Source organism: Amblyomma mixtum, chromosome 3 (assembly GCF_055824585.1).
Source record: "Amblyomma mixtum isolate Tamu chromosome 3, ASM5582458v1, whole genome shotgun sequence".
NCBI lineage: Eukaryota > Metazoa > Arthropoda > Arachnida > Ixodida > Ixodidae > Amblyomma > Amblyomma mixtum.
Genome location: NC_143014.1, coordinates 22795788 through 22814122, shown reverse-complemented (window position 1 = coordinate 22814122; position 18335 = coordinate 22795788). Strand labels below are relative to the sequence as shown.

Below are 18335 nucleotides of genomic sequence, written 5' to 3'. Positions count from 1 at the left end.
TAGAAACAGGAACTTCTGGCGTTACCTAAAAACGCGCTTTATTTTCACATCGTTTCCGAGCTTCAGCCGAGCTTTTGCAGTTCAATAGTTGGGCCAAGTAGGTCAGGTTCTTCGTGTCAGCAATGGAAGGCTCTGCCAGTTCCGGGTTTGGTGCAATCAAAAAATTATGGCCAGAGCAGAGCTGTGCAGTGGACACATCCGGGCACAGAAAAAACCTGTACATCTATTGCAGTGCTTGAGATCCCACCTTACGCTAGTTATAGACAAGAAGCGGGCAGTCATTGTTTCAGCAGTAAGCAATGGAACTCTGCGTATACGAGCTCAAGCCGTATAGGAGGCGTGGCAAGAGACATCTACTTTTCTAGCAGTGACAATGCGAACTTCGACCTAAGGGTCTGACACAACCCGTAGCAGCTCATTGCACCAACAAAGAGCCTGCGCCCATGCCCGTGGTGAACCATTAAGACAAACAGCAAAGAAAGATTGCCGTTCCCATGCCAGAGGAATCCTCTGCTTCGGGCGTCCAAAGACACCAGCATGATGTCTTATGCTGCCTCAAGTATGCTCAACAGTGATTATTTGCTTCTCTTAGTTGTCAACAACATGGAAACAGTTAAAACGGATACCATCATCGCGAAACACAAGTTGCCAAGTTCACTGTCACGTCCACCCACCTCTCATGTCTACTCACCACTCATCTCTACTAGCACTTATCTCCCCTCATACTCGCATCCACTCTTCCACACTCACACTCATGGCTGCTCACACTAACATCCACTCACTCGCACTCACACTCATCTCCACTGACACTCACATCCACACTCATGACCGCCCAAACCCACATCCACTCACTCTCAATCACACGACCACTCACTCGCACTCACAGGCGTGAGTGTGAGTGAGGCAATATGAGTGCACACATGAGTGACTGTGCCAACGTATGGAAGAAGGTGCTGCGGTGGCTGGTTGTCGCAGCGTTCTTGCTTTTCATGCTGTGTTCCTCAGACCTGGCACGCTCATATATAAGCACATTGCTGTCGTTCTCCGATGCTTTGACCTTAGCCACTCAGAATAAGCTGCTGCCTTTGTCCTGTATCTGCAGGAATGAGCCACTCGTATGTGGCCACAATTTTTGTGTGTGTGTGCGCGCACGCTTCGCGCTGTTGTGCCTAGCCATTGTAGAAAAGCCACTGCTTTTACTTCCGCTGGATTCCAGCTCTTGATGTTGAGCACCCGCCGATTCGGCCCACTTGTATATTTGCACATGTGCGGCTGGTCGCTAAATGTATTTGTGACCATGATTTGTTGAAATTTTATACGTAGCAGCTGGGTAATCATGTTACCCTGGAATGCATTAACCGGGAGAAAAATGGTATTACTCTATGGCGTATTTTTAATGCCTGCGATTTTGTGCGTAAGAACCGGGAAATCGTATAAACTGGGAATGTATCAACAAGGTTTTGCTGTATATAACTTCTTTAGTCGAATACAACACGGAAAACGAAGTGATAGATGGCCCTCAAAGGAGGTCCTCCAGCCAATGGCATCGACTGATTTTTGTGATGCTTTGGTTAATCCAATTAAGCTGTGTTTAGTTCCCTTTCATCTGCCACCCCTGCGATGTCACGCTCACAGGTCCAAGGGGAGTGACCATGATGTCATGAAAATCGATCGACGCCTTAGGCTGGAGATCCTCCTTTCAGGGGCATCTGCTGCTTCATTCTTCAGTTGTACCCAACAATAGCTACTTATATTGAACTGAGTTACTAGTTACAGTAGAACCCCACTATAGTAAACTCGGATATAGTAAAGTTAAACTGCGGTCCTATTTCACGTTGTAGTGATGACTATGACTGGACATTTTTTTTTTTTTTTATAGTGAAGACATCTTTAATAAAAAGAACAATTTCAGTAAAGAGCGTCTGTGCATGGCAAGGTACTAACCTTAGAATAATGACATCGTGGCTAGTCTAGGACATCGCAGAGGCATAGGCATGTAACAGCATAATCGCGAGGCTAACACTCGGAGGCAAACGGTTACTGAAGATGATAAAATGGCACATTTGAGATGATTTAACCATCAGGCTTGCGGGTTGCCAAGAGAAACTTTTCCAAGGCCTTGAGGCCACGATGCAAAGCTCACGGTTAAAAGAAAAAGTAAAGCTGGCTGTGGACGCAGAAAGATGGCGATGCAGCCCACTGTGAAAGGAAAAACTATACAAGTGCAGTGAGAATTAGGGAAGGGATGAAAAGAGGGTGAATGTTTGCAGCCTTGGGCAGCATAAAGCGTGAGTCAGCGGCGGCAAGTGTAGATAAGGCAGCTGCATGGGTGGTTTTGTCGTGCTTGACTGTCGCGTGTTTCTGAACTGTTGCCTCCTAAGACGCTGAGGGCATGGAAGACCGCTGTGTTCATAAACAGCTTATGGTTTTCATGACGGTTTCCATGAAGCAAATGTTCTGTATTCGCATCAATGCGATAGATACATCTACAAGACAAATGAAATCAAAAACATAACACAACATGTGATAACTAAAAATAAATTATCACATAAGGGGACGATCAGAGCAGGATGGCAGATATTCCTAAGTGTTTCTCTTATAAACTAGGACTGTGTGTCTAGTAAGTAGCCAGGAAATCACCAGACGGCTTCCTCAGAGCAGTGCCATCACCAACAACTGATATCCTAAAGACACTGGTCTAGTCGAGATTTCAGCTGGTCTGAGTGACTTTACTGTAAAGGGATTCTAGTGTGTGATTAGTCTAAGGGCTTTCATTATATGCTGCCATGAGAAGTGATTGTCATGACTTTCTTTCCTTTTAGATGGTCTTGGAAATCGTAGAAAAATTCCTATCAAGCCTCACACTAAACAAGGTGGGTGCTGACACATGGAAACAACCAAAAAGCAATTTTTAGGTTTGGAATTGCATTTGAAATGTTCTTTCTCTTGATTTTCTGTGATGTGCTAAGCTTGATTTTTTGTTTTTTATTTCAGGAATGCAGGTTCTCGGTACGTATTTGACCAAAAAAATGTGCTCTTTCCCAGTGGGTGCTGTTGTGGATGACAGTGTGGATCTTTTACTTTAAGGCTTGCAGGTCGGCATAATAGTCAGTCCTCCTGTTTGATGCTAGAATGCTTTACAAGGTCTGTTGGTTGCCCAGTGGACACCATTCAGTCCAGTGTGCCGCGGCCGAAGTCGCCTCACATGAACAATGAGGAACCCATTGAGCTGGCCCACTTCCCGGGTGCCCGGCCTCCAAAGCCCACCGAAATCCCCAAGATTGAGAGGGACGACTTCCCAGCACCACCTTTCCCCTACACTGATCCAGGTATGTGCACTCGTCATTTTGAGAAGCGTGTTGACACAGTTATGGAGTGGCTGCAGCTGTAATAGAAGTGAATTGCTGCTGTGATTCAGCTTTGAGTCCCTTTGAAACCTAGTATTTAGATGCAGCATGCCACTACATAATCATTAGCCTAGGAGTGTGCGTACAAGGAAGGGGACATTGGGTTCTCCGCAAACTTTGTTTTTTGAGAGTATTTTCGTGTAAAAACCGTCATGGAGTTCTTAGCACCCATGTTGATTACCCCTGTTAGGTACAGTACCGGCTGTTTCTCAAAGTGACACATAAAATTGTGTGCTGGCTTGAAGCAAACGCGTGCAAATTGACCCATTCTTGCTGATGCATTCAACCGCTGAAAGCAGCTCAAGTGGTGCTGGATGTCAAAATTACCAAACGGTTGCACTTGCTGCAAACTTATCTAATTTTGGAACACTCATACTATGAACTTTGCTGAAGGAGGCAATCTTGTATGAGTGTCAGACAAGTTAATTTATTGTCAGTGCCAGCATGTGCACTTTGCCTCGAGAAGTGCCACTAAGACAGCATGGTGCTAGATGCGAAGAAAAGTGTTATTCAGACTGTACTTTTGTTTGGCAGCTTACTCTGCATGCACCTAGTTTCCTCGTTCGCCGTTTTCTCAAGGTGAAGCCGCTGCATTCGTTCATCCATGACATGACGAGCATTTCTTTGAGCAACAACTCGTCAAACTGCAGGTCGATATATTAGGCACAGTGACAGCATCTTGTAAGGTCATGGAAATGTGCACATAGTCCCTGAACTGACCTGCCTGAAAAGAGAAGATGCAGTTTCATTTGCCAGCATCCTTGAGACAGGGATTAAGCATATTAAGCGCAGCATTGACTGTGTACTGTGCAGCAGGTGCACATCTGCTCAGGCTAGATGCACCCACTGCTCTGAACTGTTTCCCAGAAGGCTGAGCTGGCATTGTGGAGGACACACAGAGAAGCTGACTGCTGAGCATGAAGTGTGTCAAAGCCGAGTTCTCCAGACTCGCTCTCTGCCGAGTGCATTGTGCAGTGAGTGTCACTGAAGTTAATCATGTGAGAGTGCTCAAAGGACACTAAAGGAGAGTGTCACTCACTGACGTTAAATTTGCCTGTGTCACAGGGGTATGAAATTGTGAATTGTCACAGAGAGCGTTTTACTCTGACATTCAAGCTTAAATTTTTTCGGTGACATGAGAGGGTTTGACTAAGGCCAGGAAATGCATTTGAGGGTGAAGATAGCATGGACCTCTGACACATGGATGCATGCACTAAATGAAAGTTGGAAATTCTGCTTTCTGGACCTGCTACTCAATGTGGCACATGATGACCTGGGCAGGAACAATGCAGATTTAATTTAATAAAATTCTGGCAAAGTGGGTCATCCTTGCATATTTTAGTGCCGTTTATATTGTCACTGAAAATGTTTGTGCCATCACAATTGTGGATTATGAAATTGTTTGTTGCAAAATTTTTTCGACTTCACTCTGTAATTGTTCTTAGTGTTTGTTTGTGCGAAAAAAATGGTGACTTTGGGTCTTGTTTTATTTGTAAATGTGCAGGAGACGTTTTTGTAAAGATATCCCAGAAGGACAGGAGATTGTGAGATTGTTTATTGTCTGTTTGTTTTCTGGATGGTGAAGGAATAACAAGCGTTTGTGCTTTGAAGATGGCAGGAGCAGTCATCACTGATGGTGTTGAGCCTGATGATGGCTTCTTGGAACGAGATTGGAGGAAATTTGCTGTTGGCCCCTGAAGTGGCGGGAAGTGTTAACTTCTGCAGCAGGCAGCCTGTGTTTGGTGGTTGGGCTTTTTGAATTGCCATTCGTTGTGCTGAGCAGGCTAGGGAAGGGGAAAGAGGGGCTCGTTATGACATACATGACGGAAGCCAACAGCCACCGAAACCGAGGAGCATAGGGGATGTTTTTTTCTTCTTTAATTGTGGTGTTCATCAATGGAAGATGAATACACCACAAATTAAGGAAGAAAAAAGCATCCCCCATGCTCCTTGGTTTCGGTGGCTGTTGGCTTCCGTCGCTCACTGTGCTGCTTGACCTGGGGCTCATGAGGATGGTGCCTGGGCAGAGCGGCGGCGGCGCTGGAGTGGCAGCTCGAAGGAGTATGAGGTGGATGAGGAGGACGAGGCAGAAGAGGAGGCCTTTGAGGAGGACCCCCAGCTTAAGAAGGAGGAGGAGGAGCTCTCCAAAATAGCCACAGGCATTGGCAAGGTAAACTGTCCTTGCTTTTGTGTCCGCTTCTGCACTGCTGTACCATTGGGGACAAAAGTTTCATTGCCCCACGTAGAGCTCACAGAGATGTGAGCTTTGGTTGCCGCTTGCATAATGTGGAGACTTTTGTCCCTGATAGTACATTGCTACATTTGATGTCAAATTTGGATCAGCCTCATAGTAAATGGCTTCTTCTCACAGTAGTGCTACTGTTATGTTTTGTTGCATTGTGTTAAATCGAGGCCCCAGTTTATTATGAGGACACTTCAAGTTCTAATAGTGGGTTCTTGCACCTTTAGCAGTGGAATATTTCCACTGCTGGCAGGAAGGGACACAAAGTCGCACAAGGCACGGGCTCCATTGTCATTGTGCTGAAAAGGATAAGCCTGGCATTGGTTCGGTCAGGATGTCTGCGCTCTACACAGCGCCAAAAGATGCCTATTCTTAAACACATTGTATTTTTTTTTCCACATTTTAGAAGGAAACTAGAAAATGTCAAGCTTCATGACATATATGTTATCTAGGTGTACAGACATTGAATTTTCAATGAGAAGCACCAGTTTAGGGACAGACTACAGTAAAACACCATAAATTCAACGTCATTCGGACGTGGAAAAATATTTGAATTAACTGGTTTTTCAAAATAACTGAACACTGCAAAAAAATAGGACAAAGGCAGAAAGATTTTATTGCAGGGACATGTTACCTTTATTGAACGAACTTTGGGATTACTTTAAGGGGGGACATGTGTTTCAAATCATTAAAAAATGTGACCTTTTTTTTTTTTTTTTAAGTCAAAGAATCCAGTCGTAAGACTCGTTTTCTATGCTGTCACGAAATTTCTTTGCCGAAATCAACTGAGAAGTATTTCAAAAAAATTGCTATTCTATCTGTTGTGGTGCATGCTGTATATCTTGAAAGGGTTGAAAATACTGAGTTTTTTTTAACCTTGGTGTCTTTGTGGAGCCGCAACCGAGGGGTGCTATCTTGGACTCGGCAGAAAGCTTGTTTCCTCACCTAGAAATCTGGCGCTCCAGCTCGACTACATGTCCAGGAGCAAAAATACAAACAGCAAAACTAAGTCTCCCCATTCGTGTGTCAGCATTGGCCTCCTCCACGGTTGTCCCCAGCAATCTTGGATTATATCGTTTTGGCTACTCCATAAAGTAGAGGAGGGAGCTATTCTGCAATCATAGAAAGTACAGGATGGCACATTTTTGCGGCAGCCAGAAGAGAATGTCGCCAGTGGCCCCAAGTGGTAAGAAGACTGTGAGTGAATTTATTGCGGAGGGCATCGTGGACGCTCATCTGCGATTCCATGGTTGCCCTGGTAGGGCTTGTGCGGGAAATGGCTTTATCAACGAAGGCTGCAGATGGGCAGCCGAGTTCTTCGTGCACTGTTGCCAGCTCGAAGCAGTGGAATACAACCAGCTAAAAAGGACGCCATGTGCAAAAAGAGGCAGCCAAGAAACACTCCATTGAAAAGGATGCCACGCACTACAACCGTGGTGCTTTTCACAGCAGTAGATGTGGTGGTCAACTTTGAATGCTTTTTTCTGTTATTTTTCTCATTTGTTGCTCATTTTGTCCAGCTGATTTTGTCGTGACTGTTTCAGTCATTTTGACAACGTTTGTTTTGCCACACTCCTACACCTGTCCTGCAGGTCAAGACATTCTTTGTTCTTCAGTTTTGTAAATTGTAGATTTCTTGCGTGAAATTTTGCTCTCGATTTAAAAATGTCTACAGCAAGTGTAGTCAGGCTGGAATGATATGCGAACACACATATGCTACACTTTTCTGCTTTGCAGCGAGGTATTCCTCTGCAGCCAGTATATGATCATGTACTTTAGTAGATCCTTTACCCAGAAACATGAATCAGGGTAGTTGTGCAGTGTAGCTTAAAGTACACATTTTTTCACAAGTGCTGTTCGCATTTCAATCCGGCCTGACTATACATAGCAAAGATTCAAGCCTATAGGTTTGTGGTTTGCAAGAAAAAAAAAAAAAATCTAAGCATGTCTTGCTCTACAGCATACCTGTAGAAACGCAGTAAATGTTCAGCCAACCTTCTGTCACATTTTGTTATCTCTGCAGGCTTTCCGCAAAATTCAGTGAAGAAACAAATTGTAGAGATAGTTTTCTTGAGATGTAGTGCTGAAATTTTGTGATAATAGTTAAGACTTTATTACTAATGTCGTTAAAATTTGCTAATGTCCGATGGAACATACTAGCATGTGTCCCATCGGTACCTTTTCGTTGTCTCTTGTGTTTTTTACCACTAGTTGCCATGTTTCAGCCAATTAATAAAAATTTTCATGTCAATCTATCAAGAAATGAAAAAAATTCTGCTGAAAGCTACGTCCCCCCTTAAAGTAATCAGAGGTGCTGGAAACCTAGCCCCCTAACTACGGCACACCTTGTAGTCAACTAGTCGTGGGCACAGAGCAAGGTAGATCATGTTGTTTGACATGCACAGTTGCTGCTAGGAGTATGTAGGGCTTCGATTCCAGCGCCACCACTAGACACTGCCCTGACCATGGGTGGGCTGGAGAGGAGTGATGAGCGCACATTGCTGCTTGCAGTCCGGCCGCACCGTTGTGGAAGTGGCGAGAGCATGTGACATTGTAGCCAGTGTTCCCTGTTGTGTTGCACTCGGGCACGTTTCCTCTGCAAGTGTGCGCTATTGTGGTCTGCGAGCCGTACTTTGGATTGGTTTTTGTATTGGGAGTAGTGGGGTGCTTCACGCATCAGGTATTGGCATTAAAGCCACGCAATGAACTTACTGATGTCACTCTGTGGTGCCACCTTGCAGCTCCGAAGGGCCATCGCTTCACTTGGTTTGTGATGAAATTGGGACTGGACAATTCCGCATAGCAAATCAGATCTTCGAATTAACCGGTCTGAAGTGGGCTGCCAGTTCGAATTACAGTAAAACCTCATTAATTCTGAAATTCGGTTACTATTCTGACTGCCGCCGGAGTCCTGCCAAATGCCCATGCAAGTCTATGGCGTCGGAAGCTCATTTATTCAGATTTGGCAGGGCTCACATTGGTTAATTTGGGTGGGCTGCCAGAGGGGCAATCGTCCAGATATTCGTCCATAGGCCCGAATTGCATGTTACATTGTCTACCAAGCCCTTTAAGCCCATTATACTTAATGGTGCAGGCTGGGACACATTTTGCTAGTTTATTTTTCTAGGCCCAATATAATCTATGTCTACCGAGCCCCTCTGACGTGCGAACGAAGGCAGGTGCTTTGACGCGGCAGGTTCCCATCGAGAGGCTGAGAGTCCGGCTGCGTAGTTCTGTTTTCGGAGCTTTGCCGCCAGCCTGCGGCGATGGCACCTATCAGCTGCGCATATCAGTGAGCCAGCCCAGCTGCATACCGCTTGGTACGACGATTGCCTTGTCGGTGATCTTCCAATGGCAGTGCGCACTTCCCTCACTTCCGTCCGCGTGGCGTTTCCGTTCTTCGAAGCTCCATGCTCATCACGTGCTGTTCGCTGTTTGTGCGGTGATGCCTCCTCACATGCGACGCCACATGTGAAGAAGCTGCTGCGCTACCCTGTCAGACACTGAAAGTAGCCGCGGAGACCCATACCATTGCAGAGCAGTTCAGCTTCCGACACCCCCGATAACGTGCACAAATTAAAACTTTTGACTGAACTGCGAGAAATCGCTGTCGTCGCATTTTAGTCTTAAAAGGAGGTAATTGTTGCCCAGGTTCCCACCAAATAAATGTCACTTTCATGCAAACTGCTTTTGGCAGTTTTGGGGGGGCCATTCGATAATTCGATATTCAGATAATTCGGACGTTTTTTTCACTCCCTTGAAGTCCGGATCGACGAGGTTTTGCTGTACCTGGTAAAATTTAACCAAGTGCGAATTATTGAGGTTTTATTGTGGGTTGTTAGCAGTGGGCAGTTCAAGCCTTGCAAAGTAATGCTGGCCTCTGTTCAGGCACTGCTTGTTCCAAGGATGTGCATCCATTGCAAAAAAGCCAGAGTGCACCTTAATTTCATTATTGCTCACACTACATCAGCTTTGAGCTTAGTGGCTTCAGTCTACCAGATGAGTGGTGACATTGGGCATCATGACCGAAAGCATTGCATGGGGCCAGTAAGTGAGCTGGCATAGGCAGGTGGACTGACTGAAGTGTCCACTATCAGCGAGAGCTTTATCTGGCTTGCTTTGCTCCTGTGATTTGGTTGTCTGCTTCATCTGGCACATTAAATTAGGCCCAGTTTACTCCAACGGAAGGTAAGGAGACTGAACGGCAAAAACTCTGTCATGGCCTCCATGGTGTAAACTAAAACATGACGGGATGCCCACTTGTGCCGTGGCATGCTGCTGTGGAATTAGAGGATGGCGCTGTTACTTGACACAAACTTTGGCAGACAAATCAGTGTATGACCCAGGCTGCTGAGAGCATGAGGTTCTGGGGCAAAGCAGCCGTGGCCAAAAACTTGTGTAAAACACTTCTCTCTGGGCTGCTCAATCGGGTACTGCCACCGTCATATGCATGTGATCTGCGGCTTTGCAGTGTGGTGTTACGATGTGCAGGTGTTTCTGAAAACAGTGAAAGAGCGGGAGAAGTACCGGGCCTGGAAAATGACACATGTGGACCCGCGCAATGCTTCTCGCACACCATCGGCGAACAAGGAGCCAGCGTACCGGTTGCGCTACGACAACCCTGTCAATGCCTGTGAGTTGCATGTGCTTGGTGCCGTGCTTCTGTCTCACTCTGGTCTCATGTGGCAGCTCCATCACGGGACATTGACCGACCCCGGCCATGGGAGGAGGATGAGTTCGATCGAGGATCCAGCTACCGGTCATCCATGGGGCGCTCTGTTGGCACCACACCCACCTACAATGGTCAGTTTGGCCCAGCATGGTGGATTTGCAAATGTGGTAAAAATTAGAATGTGTGAGGAAGAATACACAGGACTGCTTTTTGCATGCATGTACGTGAATGCGGGAATTAAAAATTGTAAAAGCACCAGCCATTGCTGCCATTTTAAATATTTTACTTGATTTCCCTCACCCATCTTTTATTACCATTCGAAAAAGCAAGAAAACACAGAACCAGTGTGTGAAATTATATGGTGGTGTGTAATGGTAACTGCTTTTCTAATTTCTGCAGTGGTGTCATCCTTGCGCACAGTGCCCAAGCCAGGCTACGGTTTGGCAACCAAGTCAGCAACTCTGCCTGTGGGTGGTCGTGATTTTATGGTGAGCGCATGTGCGTGCTTCTGCCGACTCACCCCTGCTCAGTGTTTGCACTCGCTGCAGCAAGTGGTCTGTTCCATCCTATGTCTCAGTGTAAATGCCTTGAGGAGCAGCTAATCTGCATGTTATTCTTAGCACGACTGTGGTTGAATACTGATCAGAAGGATGTCTCAAGTGCAGTAATGTTATATACCATGGGCACAGATCTCTCGTCTCTTTTCGCTAAGATGCCTGCTCTTATTTGTGTGTATCGTGTTGATGCATTTTCTCTAACATCTGACAAAGAAAAGGGTATATCTGCCAGAATATCTTCTTTGGCAAGGGCAGACGAGTGACAGCTTGTGGGAATTAAAAGCCTGTGCCAATTCTATGCGTGGGTCTGGCGGCAACATGTAGATAGCGTTCCACGCTATACAGCCAAATTCTTGAACCATATGAATTGCAGTTACTCTTGTAAAGGATGTTTGTGAAAATCACTTTAGGCTAAGAGCCATGGGAACTGGTTTATGTGTTATGGGTCACTCTTGGAGCAGGTGGTTGGGGGCGGCAGTCCCATTTCAACCATGTTTTGTTGTTTGTTTGTTGTCCTTTTTTGTCAGTAAGTGGTGTTCAGCGTGGTTTTCTTATGTAAAATTTTCACTTGGGAAGGAAGTGCCCCAACATCCCCTCATAAATCTGCCTGTGAAGAGTCAGGCATAGAGTCAGGCACGCTCTTTTAGCTACGTAATGCTTCATCTCAGTTCGAAGAAATTCGTGATCAGCACTGGCGACCTCACTCCAGCGCAGAGCGATATTGCGTCACTCTTTGTGATTCGGTTGAGGCGTGATCAGATCTTTTATGACGCGCTGTGAAATATAACGCATATTTCTGTTTTAAGGGCAGAGGGGGTATAGGGAAGGTCAAGAAGCACTGACAACTTATTGTGTCGCTTTACTCAGCATCTGCACAGCACGATTCCAGCTTGGCTTGGGTGGCACCACAGTGAGCTCGGAAGTGCCTGCGAGACAGGACAGTGCTGGGCTCGTGTGGAGGATTTTGACGGACATGTATATATCGCATTGAAAATTTTATGGGCCGCGTTCTTAGAAAAAGTTTATTGTAACTCTGCCTTGTGACCCAGTTGCGTGGTATTGTTACCTGTGGGTAAAGCTTGCATGTACCCTTATACCTTGACACATTTCAGGTGCTGGATTCGTCACTATGCCGAAGTAAATTTTTTGTTTGCACACTTGCGTCCCGTGAGCACTTCATTGCATCAGTACATATTACAGTAGTCGAAGTAATCGGGATGATAATGACAAGAGGTAGTGGTATGGAGGAATTGGACATCCTGCCCGTAACGAAAGAGGAAGTAAAGAAAGAAAGCCTTACAACCAATGCAGAGGGGAAAGCGGCTGGTGGGGATGGGGTAACTGAAGATCTCTTGAAGGACGATGAGGAGATTGGGCTAGAAAAGCTTGTCACCCTGTAATGCACAATGCCTCGTGACCTCAAGCACACCGAAATCTAGCAAGAACTCTAACATTATCTTAACCCATAAGAAAGGGGGCGTCAAGACTTAAAAAGTTACTGACTGACATCACGAGTGCTCACTCAGGCTCACTCACAAAAGTTTGGTCAACCTATGGGCTCTCTCAAGCTCACTCACAGAGGCCCGGGCTCCGCTGAACTCAGGAACTCACTTAGGATTACAACTTACTTGGGCTCGCTCAAGCTCACTAGTCATCAGGGGTCAACCACTCATAACAACTCACGACTCACTCAGACTCAAGGCTCATCTGGGCTCACTCACTCATTTCGACTCGCGACTCAGTTGGACTCGCTCGTTTCGACTCACTACTCATTTGGGCTCACTCATTTCGACTCGCAACTCATCTGGGCTCATTCAGTTCATCTCACGACTCACTTGTTTTGTCTTGGGACTCACTCATTTAGACTCACGACTTATCTGCACTTACTCATTCGGGCTGACTCGCCCATTTCAACTCATAACTCAGCCAGTCTCATGACTCAAGACTCCTGTAAGCTCACACGTTAGACAGCTGAATCTGTTTTACGCTCAACAACCCATGTTACACGCCCAAAGGAACATTTAAATGTGGCAATTGCGACATCTCTACTTGTACTCAATCACGGATAGCTGAAGGCCAACTGGTGGCGGTGGTGAGGACTTCCCCTTTTGTGTAATCTCTAGCAGTGTTTACATGAATACTACAGTGGCGCATTGTATTTCCCAGCTTATTTCGCGGAGGCAGCACGCCACTGTTTACGTGTACATCAAGTTAGTTGGGACAGTGGCATCTCGCCCAGCGAATGCATGGAAGGGGCCAGCCACTTCCATCTTCAGCCTGGTCTGCTTTGTTATCTGAGTGATGGGGTATTGTATAGCGACCCCAGGCAGAAGGAGGGGCGCCCCCAAATCTGTTTCCATTCATCGCAGAAGTCGTCCTGCCCTTGTCGGGAGGGGAAAGTCGCAGTGATGGGGATGAAGTAACTCTCGTGCGGCGTCTTTGCCTCGCATTTCTGCCACACGTGCCTTCCACGGCTTTCTGGCTATGGTGGGGTTTTTGCACAACAAGCCAAGTAATGCTCTCGCATTAAAATATTTGTTTATTGCAGTCTTCCTGTAGCGAAATTCATTCACCGTGGTCCGGGGACATGTAGCAAGCAGGGTGCCACGGCGTGCTCAGGGTGACATGGACAGTGGCACCGCCAGCACGCCGCTGCGGCAGAAGGGCTCCCCGTGACAATCCTGGGATCACTGTCGCGCTGTCCACGGGGCCAGGTCATAGAGAGCGGGCAATGAAGGCGCGGTATGTGCGTCAAGTATCGCTGGACCCCGTTCCGGTGAACTCGAGTATGCAGTGGTCTGAAGTAATACACACCTTCCGCTGTCGCAGAGGAATCTACCTAAGTATCCCTTGTGTGCACGCCCAAAGACCAGGGTCTGAAATCCCACCTGAATGGTCCAATGGAGGTGGTTCGTTAGGCTGTTGGGGCGAAGCCGCAGCCAAGTGACGTCTTTAACCACTTGATCTCCCCTTCGTACAGTGCCTTCTCAATATTTTAGAATAGAGGGGGTGTTGCCTCCGTACCCTGAAACGGTGGAAAGGAAAAGAGAAGAGTGCCGCGGAAGCCTGGGCAGTGGTCGTGAAGGGCAGCGGTGGCATACATGGCGAAATTACATTTGCAAAAAAATTAAATTAAAGGGGTCCATACTCTCCAAAAATTTGTGCAAATGCAATTAAATGACATTTCTAATTCCTGCTCGCATAAACTTATAATATTACAATAATGGTATGATAAGGTATGATATGGTATGGTAATGGCGGATTAATGTTCCTAAGCGACACATAGGTATGAGTAGGGATTGGAGTTTATGATTTAAACCGAACGAAAAAAAACGATAAAAGTACACCGATTTATTTTTTTAAAAAAACATCATTAATATTGATAGTGCATTACACGTCACAGTTAGCTGGCTGTTGAGTAGAGTACAAAATACGATAGCCAGCTGCTCTGTGAGGCAGTAGGATCATAGGGCTAAGGAGTACAATTGTGCGTTTCGAGTGGTTTTGAAGGGTTTCTCTGGGAATTCGGAACACAGTTGGCTGTCGGCTGTTATCACCCACTTAGGCTGTTGCTGGACTGTTTTCCCAATGCATGTAACGACACTCGCACGCAGAATTTTTAACTGGAGCTGCCGTGGCAATCACTATCTGATATCTTAAAGGGTCAGTCTACTCACGGAGATGAGTGTATAAATAATGGCTTATTCCGGTAGTTGGCACCCTATAACGTCAATAACGAGGGAACTGCTCCCGGTTTAGGCAGGAATTTATATTTTAATTTGATGTTAAAAGTCGCGTAAAAATGCATGGTGGCAACCCCAAACGTTCTTTTTGTTGCAGCAGGTGGTAGACTTTTTTTGTAGAAGCATAAGTGAATATACTACGTACCTTTAGGATGTCCCAATGTCACAGAAACTATGTTTGTTCTAGTAAACTGTAGAAGGCGTACCACTCGCTTTTAAGGGGCAAAGCCTTTAATGGCTCATGCTCGTGTACGCGTCCCTCCGTGCGCTGGAATCGTGCCAACTGTGGCCTCTCCTCCGCGCAGCGGCGCAACCTCCTCTCCTCCTTAGCAACAGCAATTCTAGCAATTCTATTTAGCAATTCTATTATTTAAAATGTTCTACCCCAGTTTTTGGCACCACACCTGGCTAAATGTTAATTTGGGTAAAGAGCTATCGATTGCTGCAAAGAAAACATGGCCGATAAAATTCAGTAGAGTGACCCTTTAAGCACCTGAGCTGCGGCCGGACGAAATAAAGGGGCAGGGATAGGGTAGCAAGAAGTACAGTGGAGAGCGATAGCGAGGTAGGACAGGGAGAGCTTTATACACTATTTACAAAAATGTAAGCAAGAAATACAAACAGGAAAGATGAACACTCGCTCGAGCGCGGGTGTGTCCGGGCACTATTCTAATAGACCTTATGCGAAATGCACTGCGAAATGCATCTAGCGGTTGCCGCGTGCGATCCGCCATGTTGGAGGATAGCCGCCGGATTCATAGCATGTACCGGTACACGCTCGTCGCGCGCGCTCGAGTTTCACCGTCCTCTATATGCCCACATATTGCTCAGTGCCTTGCTGTACGGGTCACAAAGACGCCCAGGGAAAAAGCACTTGATTTGAGCGCATTTCTAATTTTGGACTGCAATCCCCGACATCCGCGGCACAAATGTTGCAGAACCGTCGCTACATGTGGAGGCATCGTGCAACAAATTTCGTTATCTGCATGCAGCTAATGAAATTAGAAATAAGCTTTGTAGGCACGAACAAAATGTCACAGAAAAGCTGTTGTTCTTCTGGGATTGCCCGCGAATTGCTGCAACTATCGGCCTCGCAAGAGAGCAATCGTGATCAGTTGTTCAGTGGTACGGGTCGCGCTTTGTGTGAACCGTCGCGCCTAGCGTTATCCGCCGCAGCAATAACAGGTGTTAGTTTTAGTGCCAATATTTGTTTCGACGGAAACACTAGCAAGGATTCACTTCATTTATCACGCAGCACACCACTCCGAGGCTTTTCGCAAGGCTGCTCACCAATAGTACGAACTGGCCGCTCGCCGCGCGAAGCAACTTTAAGCACTAGGGCAAACAAACAAATGCTGCATGAACTTCTCAAGGAAAACGAAAAGCGTCGCATGTTGAGAGACCGCATTTTTCGACTACCAACATGAGCGTGAGGTTTACTATCGTTTGCTTTCGGCGCCGACGCAACACAGAAAATGCTACCACAACAACAGCAATTCAAGCGGCACGCCCGTTCGCAAAAAGTATCGAATCAAATAAAAACTGACACAAACTACGCCGAAATGTGCACATTTTTAGGCATAAACGAAAATTGTATTTGCCTCGTACATTTCTTGGTCTTCGGCGTCGGCAGACTGACGTAGGACTCCCTGAAAAACTTGTAGCTCCGTACCCGCGGTGGCGTTCAGAAAGTGTTTTGGACGCGTAATAAGTGTCTGCGAAGTCAGTTTGAAACTTGGCAGCAGAGATGGGTCGACTGACCATTCAGAGGAAATAAGACTTTCGAGCCAGCACAGCCGTAAGGAAGCTATCGCAGGGCGCGCCTAAATCCAGAGAGCAGAGGCGAAGCGAGCTTCAGTTATCCTCCAACATGGCCGCTTTCCACTGGTTCTTCTTTTCTCCGATAGATGGCAGCAATTTTGCATAAGGCCTATTACAACCGTGTGCGAGCGACCACTGCACATATCTACAACATGGAAACACTGTATATACAAAGCCGCGCGAACATGGCGTCATGTCGCTAATAAATCGCACGTCCAAACCACTGCAGAAGGCGCCAGGGCTGGGTGTTGGGCCCTATATTTCATGTAGGGCCTTGTTTAAAAGTTTACGCTTCTTATGTCCGAACCCAATCAGTGGACTAACGTGTCACTACCAATACCACTTTTTCTGCAAGTACAGCCCTATGCGCGATTAGATCTGCTTTAATTACAGATACAGCCTTTGTCAAAAGTCGAGCCCAGGAGGGGCTTAACCGCAAACCTAAAAGAAAGAATGGATGTTTTTCCAGTAACCTCGTAGTCATGCGCCCAGCTTGCAGATTTGCAGGAAAGTTGGTGTACAGGAAAATTTTCGCAGCCAAAAATCCTTGTTCAGAGTCTACATTTTCACTTCCTGCTCTGCCAACAGAAAGAGAGTGCGAAGATGAGTCAAGTTCACTCCATGGTATTCTTTGTAGAAAAGGAAAGGGGGGGATGCCCCTGCGTGAACCTGCAGCCCCATCCACCAGCTTTCGAGACGGAGTGTATTTGTGGAAAGGGTACAGTGGTGCATTCTCTTGCACCATTGTACCTGTCTTGACCTGCTCGTCATATTTTCACCCCTGCTCTCAACACAAAAGGGAAGAGTGCGAGTGCTGCTGAGAATGAAACCACGGCGCCCTAGAGTCGGTGGGAATTTTGGATTCACTGAAAAGCTTTCTGGACTTCTCTGCTGTGTCTTTTCAACAACTTCCCTCTCAGGCAGATAAAGAGGCATCTCCGCGTTTTCTTTTTGAACAAGACTGCGAAAATTTCGTCTGTGAATGATGGTTTTCATTTGGAGTGCACTCAGTATTCTACAAGTTGTCCATCCGGCATTACAAAAATGACGTCCGCAGCTTCTCAAGTGAGTACAATCGGGTAGCCGAATATTCAGAAGACTTGGACCATAGAATCAACTTTGACGAAATTACCGTCCTTAGAACTGAAGCAAATTGCCAAAAAAGGTCCTTACTGGAATCTTGGCACATTGAAACAACCCCTAACAATGTCAACAGCGCAAAGGGAAACCTGGACACAGAAGAAAAAATGCGACATCGACCGTCCCTGCACAGCCTGGCAGCATGGCTCACAACTTGAACACTCCGTGTCAGCGTCATTTCCCCCTCTCGCACCCTTCACATCTTCTTTTCCTTCTTTCAGCCCCTTTCTGCCCTGCTATGCAAGCTTGGGTTTTAATTGGGGAGATAAATCCGTTCTCCCCGTTTAACCGTGGCTGACACAGTTCAAAACCGCGCGAACTCCACCCCATGGTCGCGAGCGCTACCGAGCGCACGCCGACCACGGCGGGCCTTGCTCTGCGGGAGCAAAGGAACGACTCACTGGCTGACACAAACAAGGCGTTTATTGCTATAACAACAATAATGCCAGCTAGCAACAAAATACACTGAGGAATCGAGGACGTCCGACTCACCAGCACGGTTACGAGTGAACGTTTGCCCACGCTAGGGCAAGGGAAAACTCCGAGGCTGGACGGGACAGGCTGGCGGGAGCATGTTCCGACCAGAAGGCGCCGTCGATGAAGAGCGGAGCCGCGCGCGACACGTCTGCTCGCTTTCCCAATTCCAAGCAGAAGAGACCAGTCTCTCCCCCGCACGTGCGCAGCAAAATGCCATCCGTGGCGCTAGTGTCGCTGCGACGCGAGCGCCCTCCCCTGTTAGTAACACTACTAAGG

General features: G+C 46.7%; 1 protein-coding gene across 3 annotated transcripts in view; it reads left to right on the top strand.

The window, feature by feature from the left end:
* The window catches only part of Unc-115a (actin binding LIM protein Uncoordinated 115a), a 99477-nt gene that overhangs the window by 58238 nt on the left and 22904 nt on the right, over nucleotides 1–18335 (top strand). For 2 of the 3 annotated variants that reach the window (XM_089578353.1, XM_089578351.1), the window contains 7 exons: nucleotides 2823–2873; nucleotides 2995–3009; nucleotides 3162–3329; nucleotides 5435–5577; nucleotides 10141–10282; nucleotides 10339–10452; nucleotides 10721–10809. In XM_089578353.1, the coding sequence (XP_089434479.1) occupies nucleotides 2823–2873; nucleotides 2995–3009; nucleotides 3162–3329; nucleotides 5435–5577; nucleotides 10141–10282; nucleotides 10339–10452; nucleotides 10721–10809 (722 nt within the window). The remainder of the gene's footprint in view (nucleotides 1–2822; nucleotides 2874–2994; nucleotides 3010–3161; nucleotides 3330–5434; nucleotides 5578–10140; nucleotides 10283–10338; nucleotides 10453–10720; nucleotides 10810–18335) is intronic. The other variant, XM_089578352.1, reaches the window with a different exon arrangement.